We start from the raw sequence: 14,485 nt of genomic DNA on the forward strand, positions 1-14,485 counted from the left end.
ATATTGAAATAATATATATATTTATATTTAATATAACTTTAACGTATACTTTGATCCTTTCCTAATGTTTTTACATAGCAGCATATGAATAAAACTTGTACTTCAGATAACTAAAAAAAAAAAGAAAAAAAAAAACCCTGATGTGTCATTGTGCAGCTGCAAGCAGCTGATGATCCTGTCACAAAGCACAGTGTCTTATGTGTTTGAAAAAGGGCTTAAAATGAGATTATGGCAATTTGTTTGGATGTAGTGATGTTAATGACATTCATCTTTGAGTGTTATTAAATACATCTGAAAAATGTGTTTCTTGCAGATGAAAATCCATTCGCCCTCGCCCCATAAGCAGGTCCCATCAAAGTGCAATGACTACTTCTTCAATTATTTCACACTTGGAGTGGTGAGTGGGAAGCTTCTCTAAACAAATTCCTGTAAAGTTTTGATTTAGCTACACAGCAATCCTTTCAGAAGGCCAAAGGCTGTGGGAAATGAGAGACTGCAAAGCTCTTGATTCCTGTTTTGGGAACCTCTGGATATGAAGAGCAATGTTGACTTTTCTCTAGCACTTGGAAATTCAATCAGTAACGTTTTACCATCTCCACCACTGGATGGAGGGCTCTTTGTTTCTGCTTGGGCATTCTCTGAAGTTTTCTCTCTCTGCCATGCCTGATGCATAGGTATACCAGTTCTTGTATCTGAAATCCAAGCTCTCGTCCTACAGAACTGAGATGGGTGTATCAGTTGGGAAAGTTTGCTGAGTTGTGGGATGCAATTCAACCTTCATGTCCCTCCTTACAGCTATTTTGCTTTAGTCTACGTTACTGTACATAATATGCAGAGTAATGAGACCTCCTTAGAAACCTTGCCAACATGAGCAAATGAAAGTGCAATTGTGATTGAGTGCTGGAGGAAATGTGCATCTATTTGAATTTACAAATAGTCTCATTTTCTAATACTACTTCTCACAGTTCCATTTGGTTCCAGTGAGACAGATGCATAAGGCACATTCCTCTCTCCATGTTGCTTCATGTCTGTGTGGTTTTTCTTCAACAGGATATTCTCTTCGATGCAAACACTCACAAGGTGAAGAAATTTGTCCTGCACACAAATTATCCTGGTCATTACAACTTTAACATGTGAGTATAAAGAACTGATCTGTTAAAGAGTATTTTAAAATGCCTGAAAAGGAAATCTTATGTTCCCTTTATAGAATTCCAGTATATTTTTTTTCCCAGGTGTTTTTGATGTATCTAGTGACCTGTGGAGGCTTCAGCCATCATTATTAGCACTTCTTTTATTTTTCTTTTTTTTAAGCAATAAATAAGGTAAAGTAGTTCTTGATCTAGCTATAATATGCAAACTCTCTTGCTAGAGGCAAACTTTGTATTAGCAAGAGTGTCCATTTACTGGTAGGTAGGCTACTGGTTTTTTTTGTGACATTATTTCAGTTAGTGATTAAAAAAAAAAATTTTTCTTATGCTTCTGAACATATTTTCAATACTTTTAAAATGTAAACGCTTTAGGGGAGTAATATGAGTTAAGGAATAAGTGACTGGATGTCTGATTAAGGTGAAAGTGTTTTCAGGCAGTTGGCGTTAGTGACAGAGAAATCTATAGTACTGTTTCTAAGCTGAGTATTTCTCCATGTGCTCTGTGTAACAGCAGAGTTATTTGTGCTGAAGGACCTTTTGTGTCCTTTAGAATATTATGGTAGGATACTGCCAGGCTGCTGCCTTTTTTGATGTAGAAAATAGAAATGAGAACTTTTCTTCTTAATCTGTTAGCATTGAGACTCTCATTTTATTATTCATATGACTTCATTAAACTGGTTACTAAGAGCCCTAAGTTTGTGCTGTGCAGTTTATTTTGGGTCTTCTGTTTTCTAATAGCTTTATGATTTGCACTTTTCTAGTTACCATCGCTGTGAATTCAAGATTCCACTAGTCATTAAGCGAGGTGAGTGGTTCATATCTTGTTCTGCTTCAGGGGTTGTGTACAACAAAATGCTCAAAGGGGAGGTATGATCAATTTTCATTCATTATCAGAGGATGCTAACAGTGAGAGTCATTGAGACAGAGGAGAAATTTTGAGCCTATGTTTCTATTTGTGAAGTGAAAAAAGATACTGGAAGACAACTTAGCAGTTCTCTGATTTTACTTACCTTGTTTAATCACTTGGATCATAGAACTATGTCCCAAACCACCACAGTCCATTTAGCTGCGACGTGACTAATTTTCTGCAATGCTGCCACTCTACTAAAATCAATTACCTTGTGCCTGGAGGCTGTAAGGCAGTGTTAGTCTGAGCTGGTCTGTCCAGTAGACTGTTGAACTCTTTAATCTTGAACTCGATCTTGAAAGGCTTATTAATGATATTTAATATAAACTGGTTTAGCTGGGAATTGGAACAAATATCTGAAATACATTGGCTCTATGTAGTATAGACAAAGTATGTCTGTTGTGTTCACTTGAAAATCTCTACTTGAAAAAAAACCAACCCATAATCAGTAGTGCTGAATTCTACATGATATTTAGATATGACCAGCTATGTGCATGTAAATAATCTCAACAAAGCATGGGGAAGCTTGATCATAGTGATCGAGGTCAACTTCTTTTACTAAGAATTAACAGATGTACAGGGAAAGTGTGTATTTTGATTATCCAGGGAATACTGGATGCTGGCTAAAGTTTTGGCCAGGGATGCTTTCTCCATTTTTGATTTGTTTTCACTGAAAGGAATTTCCTGGGTGAAGTGCAGTTCTCCTGTGGCTGTCACAGAAGTTTGAGCATGTAGAGGAATAAAAACCTGAAAAAAACCATGTCCATCTATACAAGCTTATATGGAAGCTGATTTGTACTTCAGCCAAGAGAATAAGCATGGAAGTTCTCACTTTTTAAGTTATTTTCCCACAATAGGGTATTGTGCAGTACTTCAGAGGTGTTAATTTCTGATTATTTTTATTCACCTGAAGTAGTACCATGGATCTCTTCTGAATATGTCTCAGGTTTTGGGATTTGTTTGTTTGTTTTTAATTCACCTTTTTGGTCTCTAGCTTATGTTCAGGACATGTAACAAGTTGAAAACAAATGTTACAAAATTTATCAAGAGCCCATCTTCTTCCATGTGGTGGCAGTGCCTGATGCAGCTTTATTAACTCCCTTCTATAGTTCAACTTCAGACAATAAATTGACAACCAGAGTTCAAGTGAACTCTTTCAGCACAGAGAGAACATGTTTATTTAGCAGGTGGAGAATACAGAGGAGCTTTCAATCAAATTCAAGACCATTTGCTATGTTTGACTTGTTTAGTGTCTGTCTGTTCCCACTGCTTCAGGAAGGTGCTTTCAATATTCAGAAATCCCCAAATGTAGGCACGAAACAGCGCTTGAAGCCACCAGCAAACAATTGATCTTTAAATCTGTAAGCATAAATGCAGTGCTGTCCTCACCTGCAGCTTTGTTTATTATTTAATAGGTAGACTGCAATTCCTAAGCTCTCTGCTATTTTTGATTTGGAAAGAGTGGCATTTTGGTTGAAAGAGGTGACATTTTAGCCAGCTCCTGAGTCTCGAGCTGTCAGTTTTAGGCAGCTTGTTTGGACGTGATGAGTAGCACATCATGTTATCTCAATGAGTGGCTGTGCTAGGCATGTTCACTTATAGAATCATAGGATGGTTTGGGTTGGAAGGGACCTTAAAGATCATCCAGTTCCAACCTCCCTGCCATCAGCAGGGACACCTTCCACTAGACCAGGTTGCTCAGTGCAAAGAGATGTAGTTTCTTTTACACTGGCATTCTTCTGTGTAAGATTACAACTTAAAAATGCGTAGTGTTAGAACTTGGAACTTGTGAGAAATAGGCAGATTCGTTTAATCACCTTACCTGGCATTTAATCAATGTTGTTGACAATTCTGATTGCTAGTAAATGCTGTTAAATTTGTGTATGAACTGATCCAATGCCTTTATATCTCCTGTTGTCTGAACTAACCTCCCTAAATGAAGGATTCTATAGGATATTATATTATTATATTCAAGCATAAACAATAAAGGCTTTTCTGTTTTTCTTTCACAGATAGTGCTGATTCACAGACTGAAACGTGTACAACATACAGCAAGGTAAGTCTGTGCAGAACTGAATGTTTTCCTTCTTCTCTTAAACCATATAAAGGATCTATGCTGAATTTGCAGCACGCTTTGAAGAAATAATAGCAGTTGTAGTGTGTTGTTTTAAAATAGAAAAGTTGAAGGCCAAAAGTTCATATGTTTTGTGCTTTAAGCATTTTGTTGTAAGTGTTAAAGGCATTTGTAATAGCACACTTCAAGTAAACTAAATTATTGCATTTTAAGGTACTTAGAGGTAGAAATAGAACAGTAAAATAAGCAATAGAGGAAAGCAGTAGCAGCGGTGGCTGAATGTTAGCTGGAGGAAATATTTCTAAACAAAATATTCACAAAGCTTTTCTACTTAATGTAGCTCTTGAAGACATGTAGTATTTAACCAAGAGGGTCCAGTGCCCTTCCACCTTCTTCTGAAGGGTGACAGTAATGGGACATTTCTCAGGCAGCAGCAGGCCTTCAAAAATGTCACTGCTCGTGTGACATCTCCTGATGACAGTGAACCCCTTGAAGGCTGTATAGCCTTGCTACCTAAATGAAATTTCCAACTAGACAGTTGCTGCTGCATGTTTGAGAGGTAAATTAAGTTGAAAAACTTCTCAAGAGCTGTGTTCAGCAGTGACTCTACCAGTAACATTCAACCAAGGTGGGTGCTGCTCTCTTGGCTCCTGGGGTGCCAAATGAAGACTTTCCTTGGTGAATTTTGGGTCCCATACTGGGAAGTAAAAATTGGAGTCAGCAACCTGGAACCTGTCATTCTTTGCTTTTTTTAATTTGAATTACTTAAATCCTCCAGTGCTTTGACTTATTTCAGTCTTGCATGTGAAACTGCAGCTTCTTGTTAAGTCTGCTTAGAGTGACGAAAACGCTGGACATTCCCAGTCATTAAATAGTGCAGCTTTCCTCTTCTTTTCCAAGCTTGTTGCTTAAATCAAGGAAAGGCTTTTGGGAGAGGTAGCAATGATGCTGGTTTTCCCTCTGCAGAGGTATGTAAGAGGATATTTTGCTGAGGTTTCCCCTAGCTGCTTTGTTCTCTGAGATGTCCCTGAAATGCTACAAGGCTTTCCAGCTACATTTGACCCATAAGACCCATAGAATTTTTTTTTATATTAACAATTCTAATTCAAAGCTATTTTGAGACAAAAATTAGAATAAACCCCAAGGGGATTTCCTAGCCCTAGTAGTGGGCAATTTCTATTACTGAGTGTGGCTTCAATCACCAAATACTTCTGTAAATACAGCCTTTGTGTTACTTGTCAAATGAGGATGTCACAAACAAAAATGTACACAACTCTCTTCCTAGATAAAAAGAAGAGTTTTCCTGTGCCTCATTTTAACACACAGTCTTTGATGTATTTACAGTGGGACAGTATTCAGGATCTTCTGGGGCACCCTGTAGAAAAGCCAGTGGTGCTTCACAGGTAAAGATCTCTTTATTTTCCTTGCAGGGATTGTGCTGATAAGAGGATGAGTTTAGGCAGAAGAGTGTTTATTGCACTGGTTACTTTTAGGTAATTCCTGATAGTTTCACACAATTTGGCCACTGACAGACGAGATGGCTGCTCTCAGACAAAACAAGGTGACATGCAGAAGGAAAACTTGGAAAACTTTGGAATGAAATTTCCAAAATTCCTTGAACTGTAAAACCCAGAGAAGAGCTAAACAGCATGTAAAGAAGTATCTCTGTTCACGTGTAGCAAAGAGCACAGTGTGTAGTGTATATGATAGCAATCTGTCTGGAGAAGCCTTGCCTTTATGAACACATAGTTGTTCTATGGTTCTTCTAGGCTGACTGAAGATAGACTAGTGTGCTTAATGCTCGCTCAGTTCCTACAGGGATTGAGCTGGGTGTTGGGTTAAAGAGGAATTACCTGCTTGCAGCACTATCATTCTGTGGTATCATATGAAACTGTGATTTATCTTGGGACAAATATAAGGCATGGGTACTGGGAAAATACTGCAGCAATTTCAGATAATACTTAACAAAGTATTTTCTTTAGACTCTCATAGGATTTTGAGTTTGATTTCAAAATCATTGTGCCCTTTGCTCCCCTTTAATCCTGTTTTATTCCGATGAGATCGTTAGAGCAGAAGCCATGTAAAGTAAAGCTGGGGTGCAATAGTGATTACGTAGAGTCCTGCTATTTTTTCATCTGTGTTGTAGAGAGTAGTTCAACCACAGTTTGCTTTACTGAGCACATCTTGAATGTCTCAGGCAATTTGAGAAATTGACTAGTTACAAGAAAGGCCAAAAAGGTAAATATTTTCAAGGGGGATTTGTCTGTAATCTAAAATCCATTGCAGTCAGCAGGAGTCTGCCATTGTCATATATATGATCCAAAAATATCAGAAATATCTGAAGGACAGGTGATGCATTAATCTTGAAAAGTGCTGTTTAATAAAATGTGGATTATTCTATTTCAGCATCTTACAGGGTAATTTTTAACATGATAAAATCAGTGAATTAATAGACAACATATAGTAAATACATTTGGTAAAGGCTGAGAAATAAACTGGATTGAAGAATGGGAAAGGATCTTGCACAAAAATAATTTGTAATAAATTTCACAGTGCTTGTCTCTTCCTATGTATCTGCTTATTTTCAGGGTTCTTCCTGTTCAAGTTCAGTGAAAGAGAGTTTTCCTGTAGAGGTTGTTAATAACTTTTTGATTACTTTCTTCCTGAGTATTAATAACTGCTTTGTGACATTAAACAGAGGTATCCTCTCGCTCACCTGAGGTCTAGCAGTGGTGTTGTGTAACAGAGATTTACTGCTTTGATGAAAGCCATGATAAAGATGCCATTATTTACCTTATGTTACTGAGTGGTTATCCTTCCCTGTGAAGTTCCTGACCCTCACACATCTTTCCCCCCTCCACCCTTTTCTGTTCAGGTCGTCATCTCCGAACAACACTAACCCATTTGGGTCAACGTTTTGCTTTGGACTGCAACGAATGATCTTTGAGGTTAGGAGGAAAACTTTCTTATTTCTTTAAACAAGAGAAGATGAGGAGTTTGCTATTATTACTACTAGCTTCTTATTTCCCATTTCAAAAGAGCCAGCACTTGGGAGTGGCTGTATTTTTAGAGCTTTTTGGCAGAAACGGGCAACTTTCGAGTCTCTGAGGTTGTACATTTGCATGTTAAAGCTGGGACTTCAAGTTTGTCACCTAGAACTCGTACTAGCAAGAGATGCATGTACTGAGCTCTAATTAGTGGTGGAGCATGCTGATGATTAAATGTGTCATGGAAATCTAGAGATGATTTTTAGGAACTAGCCAAGAGCTTGATGCTTTCTTTTGTTGTCAGGATTTCTTTATTGAGGCAGATCAGTTCCGTATTTGCCATTTTCACTTTGCTGACTCCCCGTTTGGTGTAGAGTTCTTTTAATTTCCCTTTTTCCCTGTCATCCTTTTTCCAGGTGATGCAGAATAATCACATAGCTTCTGTTACTCTGTATGGCCCAACGCGGCCCAGCAGCCAGTTGAGAACATCGGACCTTCCCCAGTGAGCATCCCCTGCAAAGTCAGCTAATCTCAATGCTACAAAATTAGTACAGCGTGCCTTGATTTGCTGCCACTTATCATATGGAAAGCACGTTATGATTTTTATTATTATTTTTTTTTCAATAAGCCTTTCCACCCAGGAGCGGTGTGGAGGGGAAATTCTCTCAACCCTTCATCATGGGGCATGGAACTGTTGATGGAGGAAAGCAGCTTAGGTGCCTGTGCCGTCGTTTATTCCTCTCCGTTGCCCTCATCCTATGCAGCACAGACCTGACAAGACTGTCCCCCCCCTTCTCAGCTGGCAGAAGGGGGAAATGGAAGAGGGGCACATAATGACTGCAAGAGTTAGAAGCACAAACTTTCTGAGCCTTGGAGCATCTGGAAGCAGGTATTGATTTTAGTCTGTTTGTGTTACTGTATTGATGTGGTGGTCACATTTTAAGAAAAACGTGTGTGTATATATATATAGATATAAACACATCGGTATTTCTGTGGCTTAGGACATTGTACCAAGTGTGACAAGGATGTATATATGTCCATGATTTCAGGCACCACATCTTTGTGTAACTTCAAACCAAGCAAGTAGCGTGTGCATAATACTTGGTTGTAACATTTGCACTACATACACTTTAATTACTTGATAAACGTTTATCTTCACTGAGGAGCATCTGTGTACTGGGTGTGAGTGGGGTGTGATGGTTATTTAATGTACGCTGCGCATAAAGCTTATTTATACAGTGGATCAAATTTATCCACCTTCCTGCACTAATATGTACTTGATATGCTGAAACAATTTTTTTCTGCCATGGCTGGTTTACTAATTTTTTTTTATTATTATTTTCATATGCAGTTTAAAAAAAAAATAAATCTGGAAGAGGGTGTTTCTATGATTGAATTATGTTTTAGTGAAAAGGTTTGATAAGATTTTTCATACTACAGAAAAATTTAATGAAGAAATAGCATCGCCTCATTTGCCTTTGTTACAAAATCCTTTATTCCTACAGTTTCCTTAAGAAAAGCTGTATATAATGGTATCTCAGACAGAAATTCCCAAGCTCTGCCATCACCAAGAAAACCTTTTCTGTAACTTTTGATGTATGATTTTAATTTATGCCAAAGGTTTAGCCAAAGACATCCTTATTGTAGTTTCACCATTTCTGTACATATATGCTAACTGCACACCCCACCCCAGCAGACAGGATATAGGCTTCTTTCTAGTTGGGAGATGCTGCTCGCGACATTTTTATCCCAGGAGGATACTTTAGGTTTCCAGTTGTCTTACCAGTCTTATTTGGGGGAAATAGGTGGTCTGTCTTTGAAATATTGAACCCTTTTTAAAAATGGACAAGAGAAATGTATAATTTTATCCCATTTTTAATATTTTGGTGTAGCAACTTGTGATACATAAATGACAATTTTGTGAGTTTTACTATGTGTGTACAGATTTTGTAAATATGACATTTTTGTAATTTTAACTCCATGTACAGTGTAATCCTGTATAGTTTATCAATGAATGAGAGATAGGAAATCGAATGTTAACTGAAGTTTTGGATCCTGGACCAGTAGCAGGGATAAATGTGGTGTGTGTGCGTGTGTGAGATGTTCTTTGCCATTTAGTCTTCCTGTATACTGTGATACTCTAAACTGTTTTGCTAAAACAAACAAAAAAAAAAGCCCCATGGAGAATCTAATGGATAAGGAAAAAGTTACTGTTTACCTTTATCCCTAGGTGTCACTCCTGTTGAATCCCTGTTCAATCTGTGCTGTCTCCTGTGATCATTGCTTGCTAAGAAAATTCTATGCCTCAACCTTCCTTTTGTTTCCTCTCTAATTTTAATTTCATTTTACATAGCCCTTCTGTAAATTAAATGGAATAATAATGAGCATGTACACTGAAAGAAAAATAAAATGAGACTCTCAGTTACTGTTTTTGTGTTAAATACAGTTGCTGGGTGTTTTTGTAATAAAATAATGGATGTTTTTGCTTTTTTTTTCTTCTCAATTAGTCCTTTTATTTTACTGTCTTTCAGATGTTATATTTGAAGCACTTGACTAGTTTTCTTTACAGCAATACAGTATGTTCTCTGAAGAAGCAGTATGAAAAGTAACAACACTTGCGGTCTTTTTCCTAGTAGGTAGATGAAAGCATGTTATAAATCATTGCCCTGAAGTGGAGAAGGAAAGTCTTTAAAGTATGGTAAATAACACCATGTATTGTGTTCAGAAATGTGATTGTTACAGTCGTGTCAATCAATCAAGCTTCAGTGTTTGAATACCAAACAACAGAAGGGAAGAAATGTCTGCAGTAGAAGGAGCAAATGTGAATTCTCATACTGCTTTTGTGTGCCCTCAGGTACTTCAGTAGAAAAAGCATTGAAGTCCACTTACCCTGAAGCAGCTTAGAGGCTAATGCAGGGCGTAAGGAATGGGGCTGCTGTTCCCATTCTCGTTTCTCCTGCACTGGCTCTGTAATGCAGGGAAGAGCACTTAGCTCTTCTCCTCTAGCATCCTTCACTTTTGGAATATAAAATGACCTTGCATAGTGCTTGGCTCAGTGTGCTCTTGGAGAATTTTATGATCTCTGAATTGAGATGGTGTGCATGCTTATGCTTGTTACTAATGCTTAGGCTTGTTACTAAAATATGACAACAATCCTGCTAATAATTTCAATTAACTTTAATTAATCCTTTTCTAGTAAAGGCTCCAGGTTAGCTGCAGGAGAGACATTCTTGATGAGACAGTTTGAGTAATGGCTACGCAGATATTACCAGTATCCTGCTGTCAAGCATATTCAGTTGAAATTCTTCAAAAGAGTGAGGTCAGGACTGCTGCTATAACATGCACCTCGAGACTTAGGACAGGATGTCAGCAGCTAACCAAAGGTATTTAACAGCTTCAGTGACTCCCATCTTCACTTGTCTGGTGAGTCAAAGCGAATAAAATAACGTAGATAATTTAAATGTGCTCTCTTAACAGCCCAGATACTTCTTTAGGTCAGTCCATCTTGAAAAGTTCCTCTGCAACAGACAAAAATTAAAGGCAACTTTGCACTTTGGCTGCTGCTGATGGGCCGAGCGCAAAGCATTTGACTTTGGGGAGATGCAGAGCTGTAGAAGGGCACAGGGAGATGATGTGAGCAACACTTTTGGGTTTCCTCACCCTTCCCTTGTGATGCAGCTGTTCATAGCTTGCTTCTCTGAGATGTTTAGATTTGTTTGCTGCTCTTTGGATGAAACCAAGGCAGGTTGTTCCTGTGCAGATGCATTAGGGGAGCTGGTGTGGAGCCTTGTGGACTTACTGTCATGAAGAGGTTAGGACTGGGTAGGGGGGACTGATTGCAGTTGTGAATTGCCAGAAGGAAGAGAGGAAGGAATAGGGGAACAGAGGAGCTCTTGGGGGGAAGAAGGTAGGGATGGCAGTGTGACAGGAGGAGGGGCTGGGACAAAGCTGTATATTTGAACCAAAAGCTGTTCCTTGCAGAGGGGTAGGTGCTCAGGGCGCAGCAGTGTGTCAGCTTGTGCTCTGCCAGGCCAGCTGGGCAGGGTGCACCACATTCTCCTCCCAAAGGAACTGAGAGATTTGGGCTGTGCCAGGTCCCATCTTGGCAGGTACCCTTGTTAAAGTTATGTATGGCTCGATACAGATCCTGCATGTTGGCAACATGGGCATTGGTCCATCATGGTTTCATGTGTTAAAACTGATATAACATTAAGGACAATTGCATTTTGAATAAAGCACATTGTGTATACGATCCCATTTTGATGTGTGCCTTTTTCTTTTGTATAGAAATTAAGAGTTTGTGTGTGTATCTGCTTAACTTGAATACTGCAGTATGTTCCTGTGAGTATGCCAGGCCATACTACATAGATCATTGCTGCTGTGTAATAGGAGAACCCCCTGTTCCCCAAAATGTCAAGAAAACCCAATTTTCTGTTGCTGGGAACTATCACATGTCTAATTCTAAACAGATTTTTTTTTTTTTTTTCCCTGAAACAGTAATCACGTTGTGTGTGAGAACTGATTCATGCACTCATGATTGTTCATATTCCGGAGCTCCCATCAAAACTATTTAAAACAAAATCTTTCCTGTGACTCAGTGAGACGGTGATTCATTGTTATCAGGGGCTGGCTGGAGGTTAGTTGCCAGCTGGCATTTTCCAAAGGGAAACCAAGGGGGTTGGTGCCCCATTCACATGGACTTTCTAGGTGGTGTTAGAGCCTGTTAGTCACTTAGCAGCTCTGCAAAGCTGAACTTCTGTTAGGTTTTGTGTTTGATGGCTCCAGATGTATTTAAGAGTAAATCTCTTACTTTGTAAGAAATGTTATGTCCAAGCTGTAGCTATTTGCTTGCTTCAGAGTGTTAGGACATGGACCAAGATGTCTGATATTGTAGAATTTCATGTGGGCTCATTGTGTTTTACACTTCAAGTTCAGAATAATTATTGGTGTCGTGATGGTTCTTCAGTGCTCAGTTCTCCAGATCCTAGCTAGCACTTCTGTGCTAGCTCTGCAGGCTCTTCAAAATGAGGGTGGTGGATCATTGGAACAGGTTACACAGAGATTTAGTGGAGGCTCCATCCCTGGAGATATGCAAGGTCAGGCTTGATGGGGCTCTGAGCAATCTACTGTAGTAAAGATGTCCCTGCTCACTGCAGGGGGGTTGGACTAGATGACCTTTGAAGGTCCCTTCCAACCCAATACATTCTCTGATTCTATACAATTGTTCCACATCAACTTTTGTCCCATGAACACATTTCTTCATTACTTCACCTCGTTTATCTTGATTACACCAACACAAAGGCACTCTCCTCGATGGCTGATCCTGTCAGACACAACCTGACACAGCCCATGTAGCCAAAGAAATACATCACTCCGTGTGTTCAGGGTTTCATAACATACAAATTAGTTCTGAGTTGTTTTTTTTTTCCATGGAAGATATGGCCGAGGATGTTTCAGAGAAAGTAAGGTTGAAGCAAAATAAGGGGAGGTGAAAAATGAAGCTTCCGGGAGATTTAACTCTTGAGCATTAAAATAGGATTGGGAGTTAACGAAGTTAGGAGCTTCATTGAACGCCAGGGTGTAACTGGTTCATTGAGGGAAAACTGCCCTTACAAAGGGATTTGTTTCTGCAGGGAACTTATGTGTTACTTGAGAGGGTTCAGGCTGAACTTAAATACTGTATTCTCTACCTGTGTGTATTTTAGCTCTAATTAAGAATCATAGAATCATAGAATGGTTTGGATTGGAAGGGACCTTAAAGATCATCCAGTTCCAACCCCCCTGCCATCAGCAGGGACACCTTCCACTAGATCAGGTTGCTCAAAGCCTCATCCAGCCTGGCCTTCAACACTTCCAGGGAGGAGCAGCCACAACTTCCTTGGACAACCTTGTCCACTGTCTCACCACCCTCACAGTGAAGAAATTCTTCCTAATATCTAATCTAAACCTCCCCTCTTTCAGCTTAAACCCATTTCCCCTTGTTTTGTCATTAACTGCCCTTATGAAAAGTCCTTCCCCAGCTTTCTTGTAGCCCCTTCAGGTCCTGGGAGGCCGCTATAAGATCTCCCTGGAGCCTTCTCTTCTCCAGGCTGAACAGCCCCAACTCTTTCAGCCTGTCTTCATAGGAGAGCTGCTCCAGCCCTCGGATCATCCTGGTGGCCTCCTCTGGACTTGTTCTAATTGGTCCATGTCTTTCTTATGTTGGCGGCTCCAGAACTGGACGCAGTATTCCAGGTGGGGAAAGTCACGGTTTAAATATTTTATCTGCCAAACCTTCTATCCAACGCTTTTATTTTGTGTGTGGGGATGTGTATTTTTCCAGCAGGCAAAATCATTCCTTTTCATGATCTGGGAACACCAACTGCTTGAAACAACGGGAAAGGTAAGCTGGAGCTTGCAGAGCAGGTAACTTACTGTGGGGTAAGATACTGTTATAGCAGTAACTTTTGTTTTAGTCTAGACTGTAATGCTTTAATATAACCTTTTCTCTTTCATACCCTAATTAATTCCCCTTTAAAAGTTAGTAGTTTGGTCATGTTAAAGTACTGCATATTGCAATTTTGAAAGCTGATTTTAAATGCCTTAATGTTTCACACCTACGCTACGTACTCCACTTGGTGCAAAGTTTCAGTCCACTTCCGAGAGACATTTATTTTAAATACCAATCACAAAAAAAAACCCCAAAACCCTGCATGATTATGCAGTGTGCAGTCTAATCAACTAAGTAATTAAAACAACCTGCATCACTGTGTTCCCTTTTCACCTCTGCTGGGCTCTCTTAGCAAAACTGAAGCCCTGAAATCCCAAGTTTGCCCCATTCCTTGCTGGGTGGCTCTGCTGCATCTATAAATATGGAGCCTACTAAGATTGTTTCACCCTTTTCTTCTTCTATGGCCACAGCAAGCATTTGTCTTAATATCACAGGGAAAAAAACTCTCTTATTATAGATTTATTTATTTTCCCCTGGTCTCAGCACTTGGCTTTTTAATGGACAGGCTGGGAAAGGGAGAGAGAGAGAGAGAGAAGATCCATGAGCTGGGTTTGGATGACTTAGAGAGAGAGAGAGCATTGGGCTGGTCAGGACTGGTGGGGGAGCTGTTGGCTGCTCTTGGAGGGACTCAATGGCACTCATCCTTTGGGGTTTAGCTTCGTCTCCGATTTCTCAGTATTTCTTACTGACCGTAAGCCTAGAAAATAATGGAAGGTTGGATTTTAAAGTTTTACTGGTTTTGACAAAGGTCAGTAGAGTTAATAGCGTCATTAGGGAAATGTGGTGAGCTAATTTTCAGGGCTGCTGAGACCTGCAACTCGAGCTGAAGCAGTTCTTCAAATAGGCTTTTGGGGTAGGCTTCCCCCCCCCCCCCCCCCT

The 14,485-nt window shown here is 39.5% G+C and overlaps 1 protein-coding gene across 1 annotated transcript; it reads left to right on the forward strand.

Annotated features, from left to right (window-relative positions):
- Window positions 1–313: 313 nt before the first annotated feature.
- Window positions 314–9,577, forward strand: LOC104532757 (UPF0183 protein C16orf70; the record flags this gene model as incomplete). Its single annotated transcript, XM_010178029.1, has 7 exons — window positions 314–397; window positions 1,051–1,133; window positions 1,910–1,953; window positions 4,068–4,111; window positions 5,474–5,532; window positions 7,005–7,077; window positions 7,533–9,577. Coding segments are annotated over 7 exons (477 nt in total), but the record flags the coding sequence as incomplete, so codon positions are not given.
- Window positions 9,578–14,485: the final 4,908 nt, after the last annotated feature.

The sequence above is a fragment of the Antrostomus carolinensis genome, unplaced genomic scaffold, assembly GCF_000700745.2.
Source record: "Antrostomus carolinensis isolate BGI_N321 unplaced genomic scaffold, ASM70074v2 scaffold37671, whole genome shotgun sequence".
Lineage (NCBI taxonomy): Eukaryota > Metazoa > Chordata > Aves > Caprimulgiformes > Caprimulgidae > Antrostomus > Antrostomus carolinensis.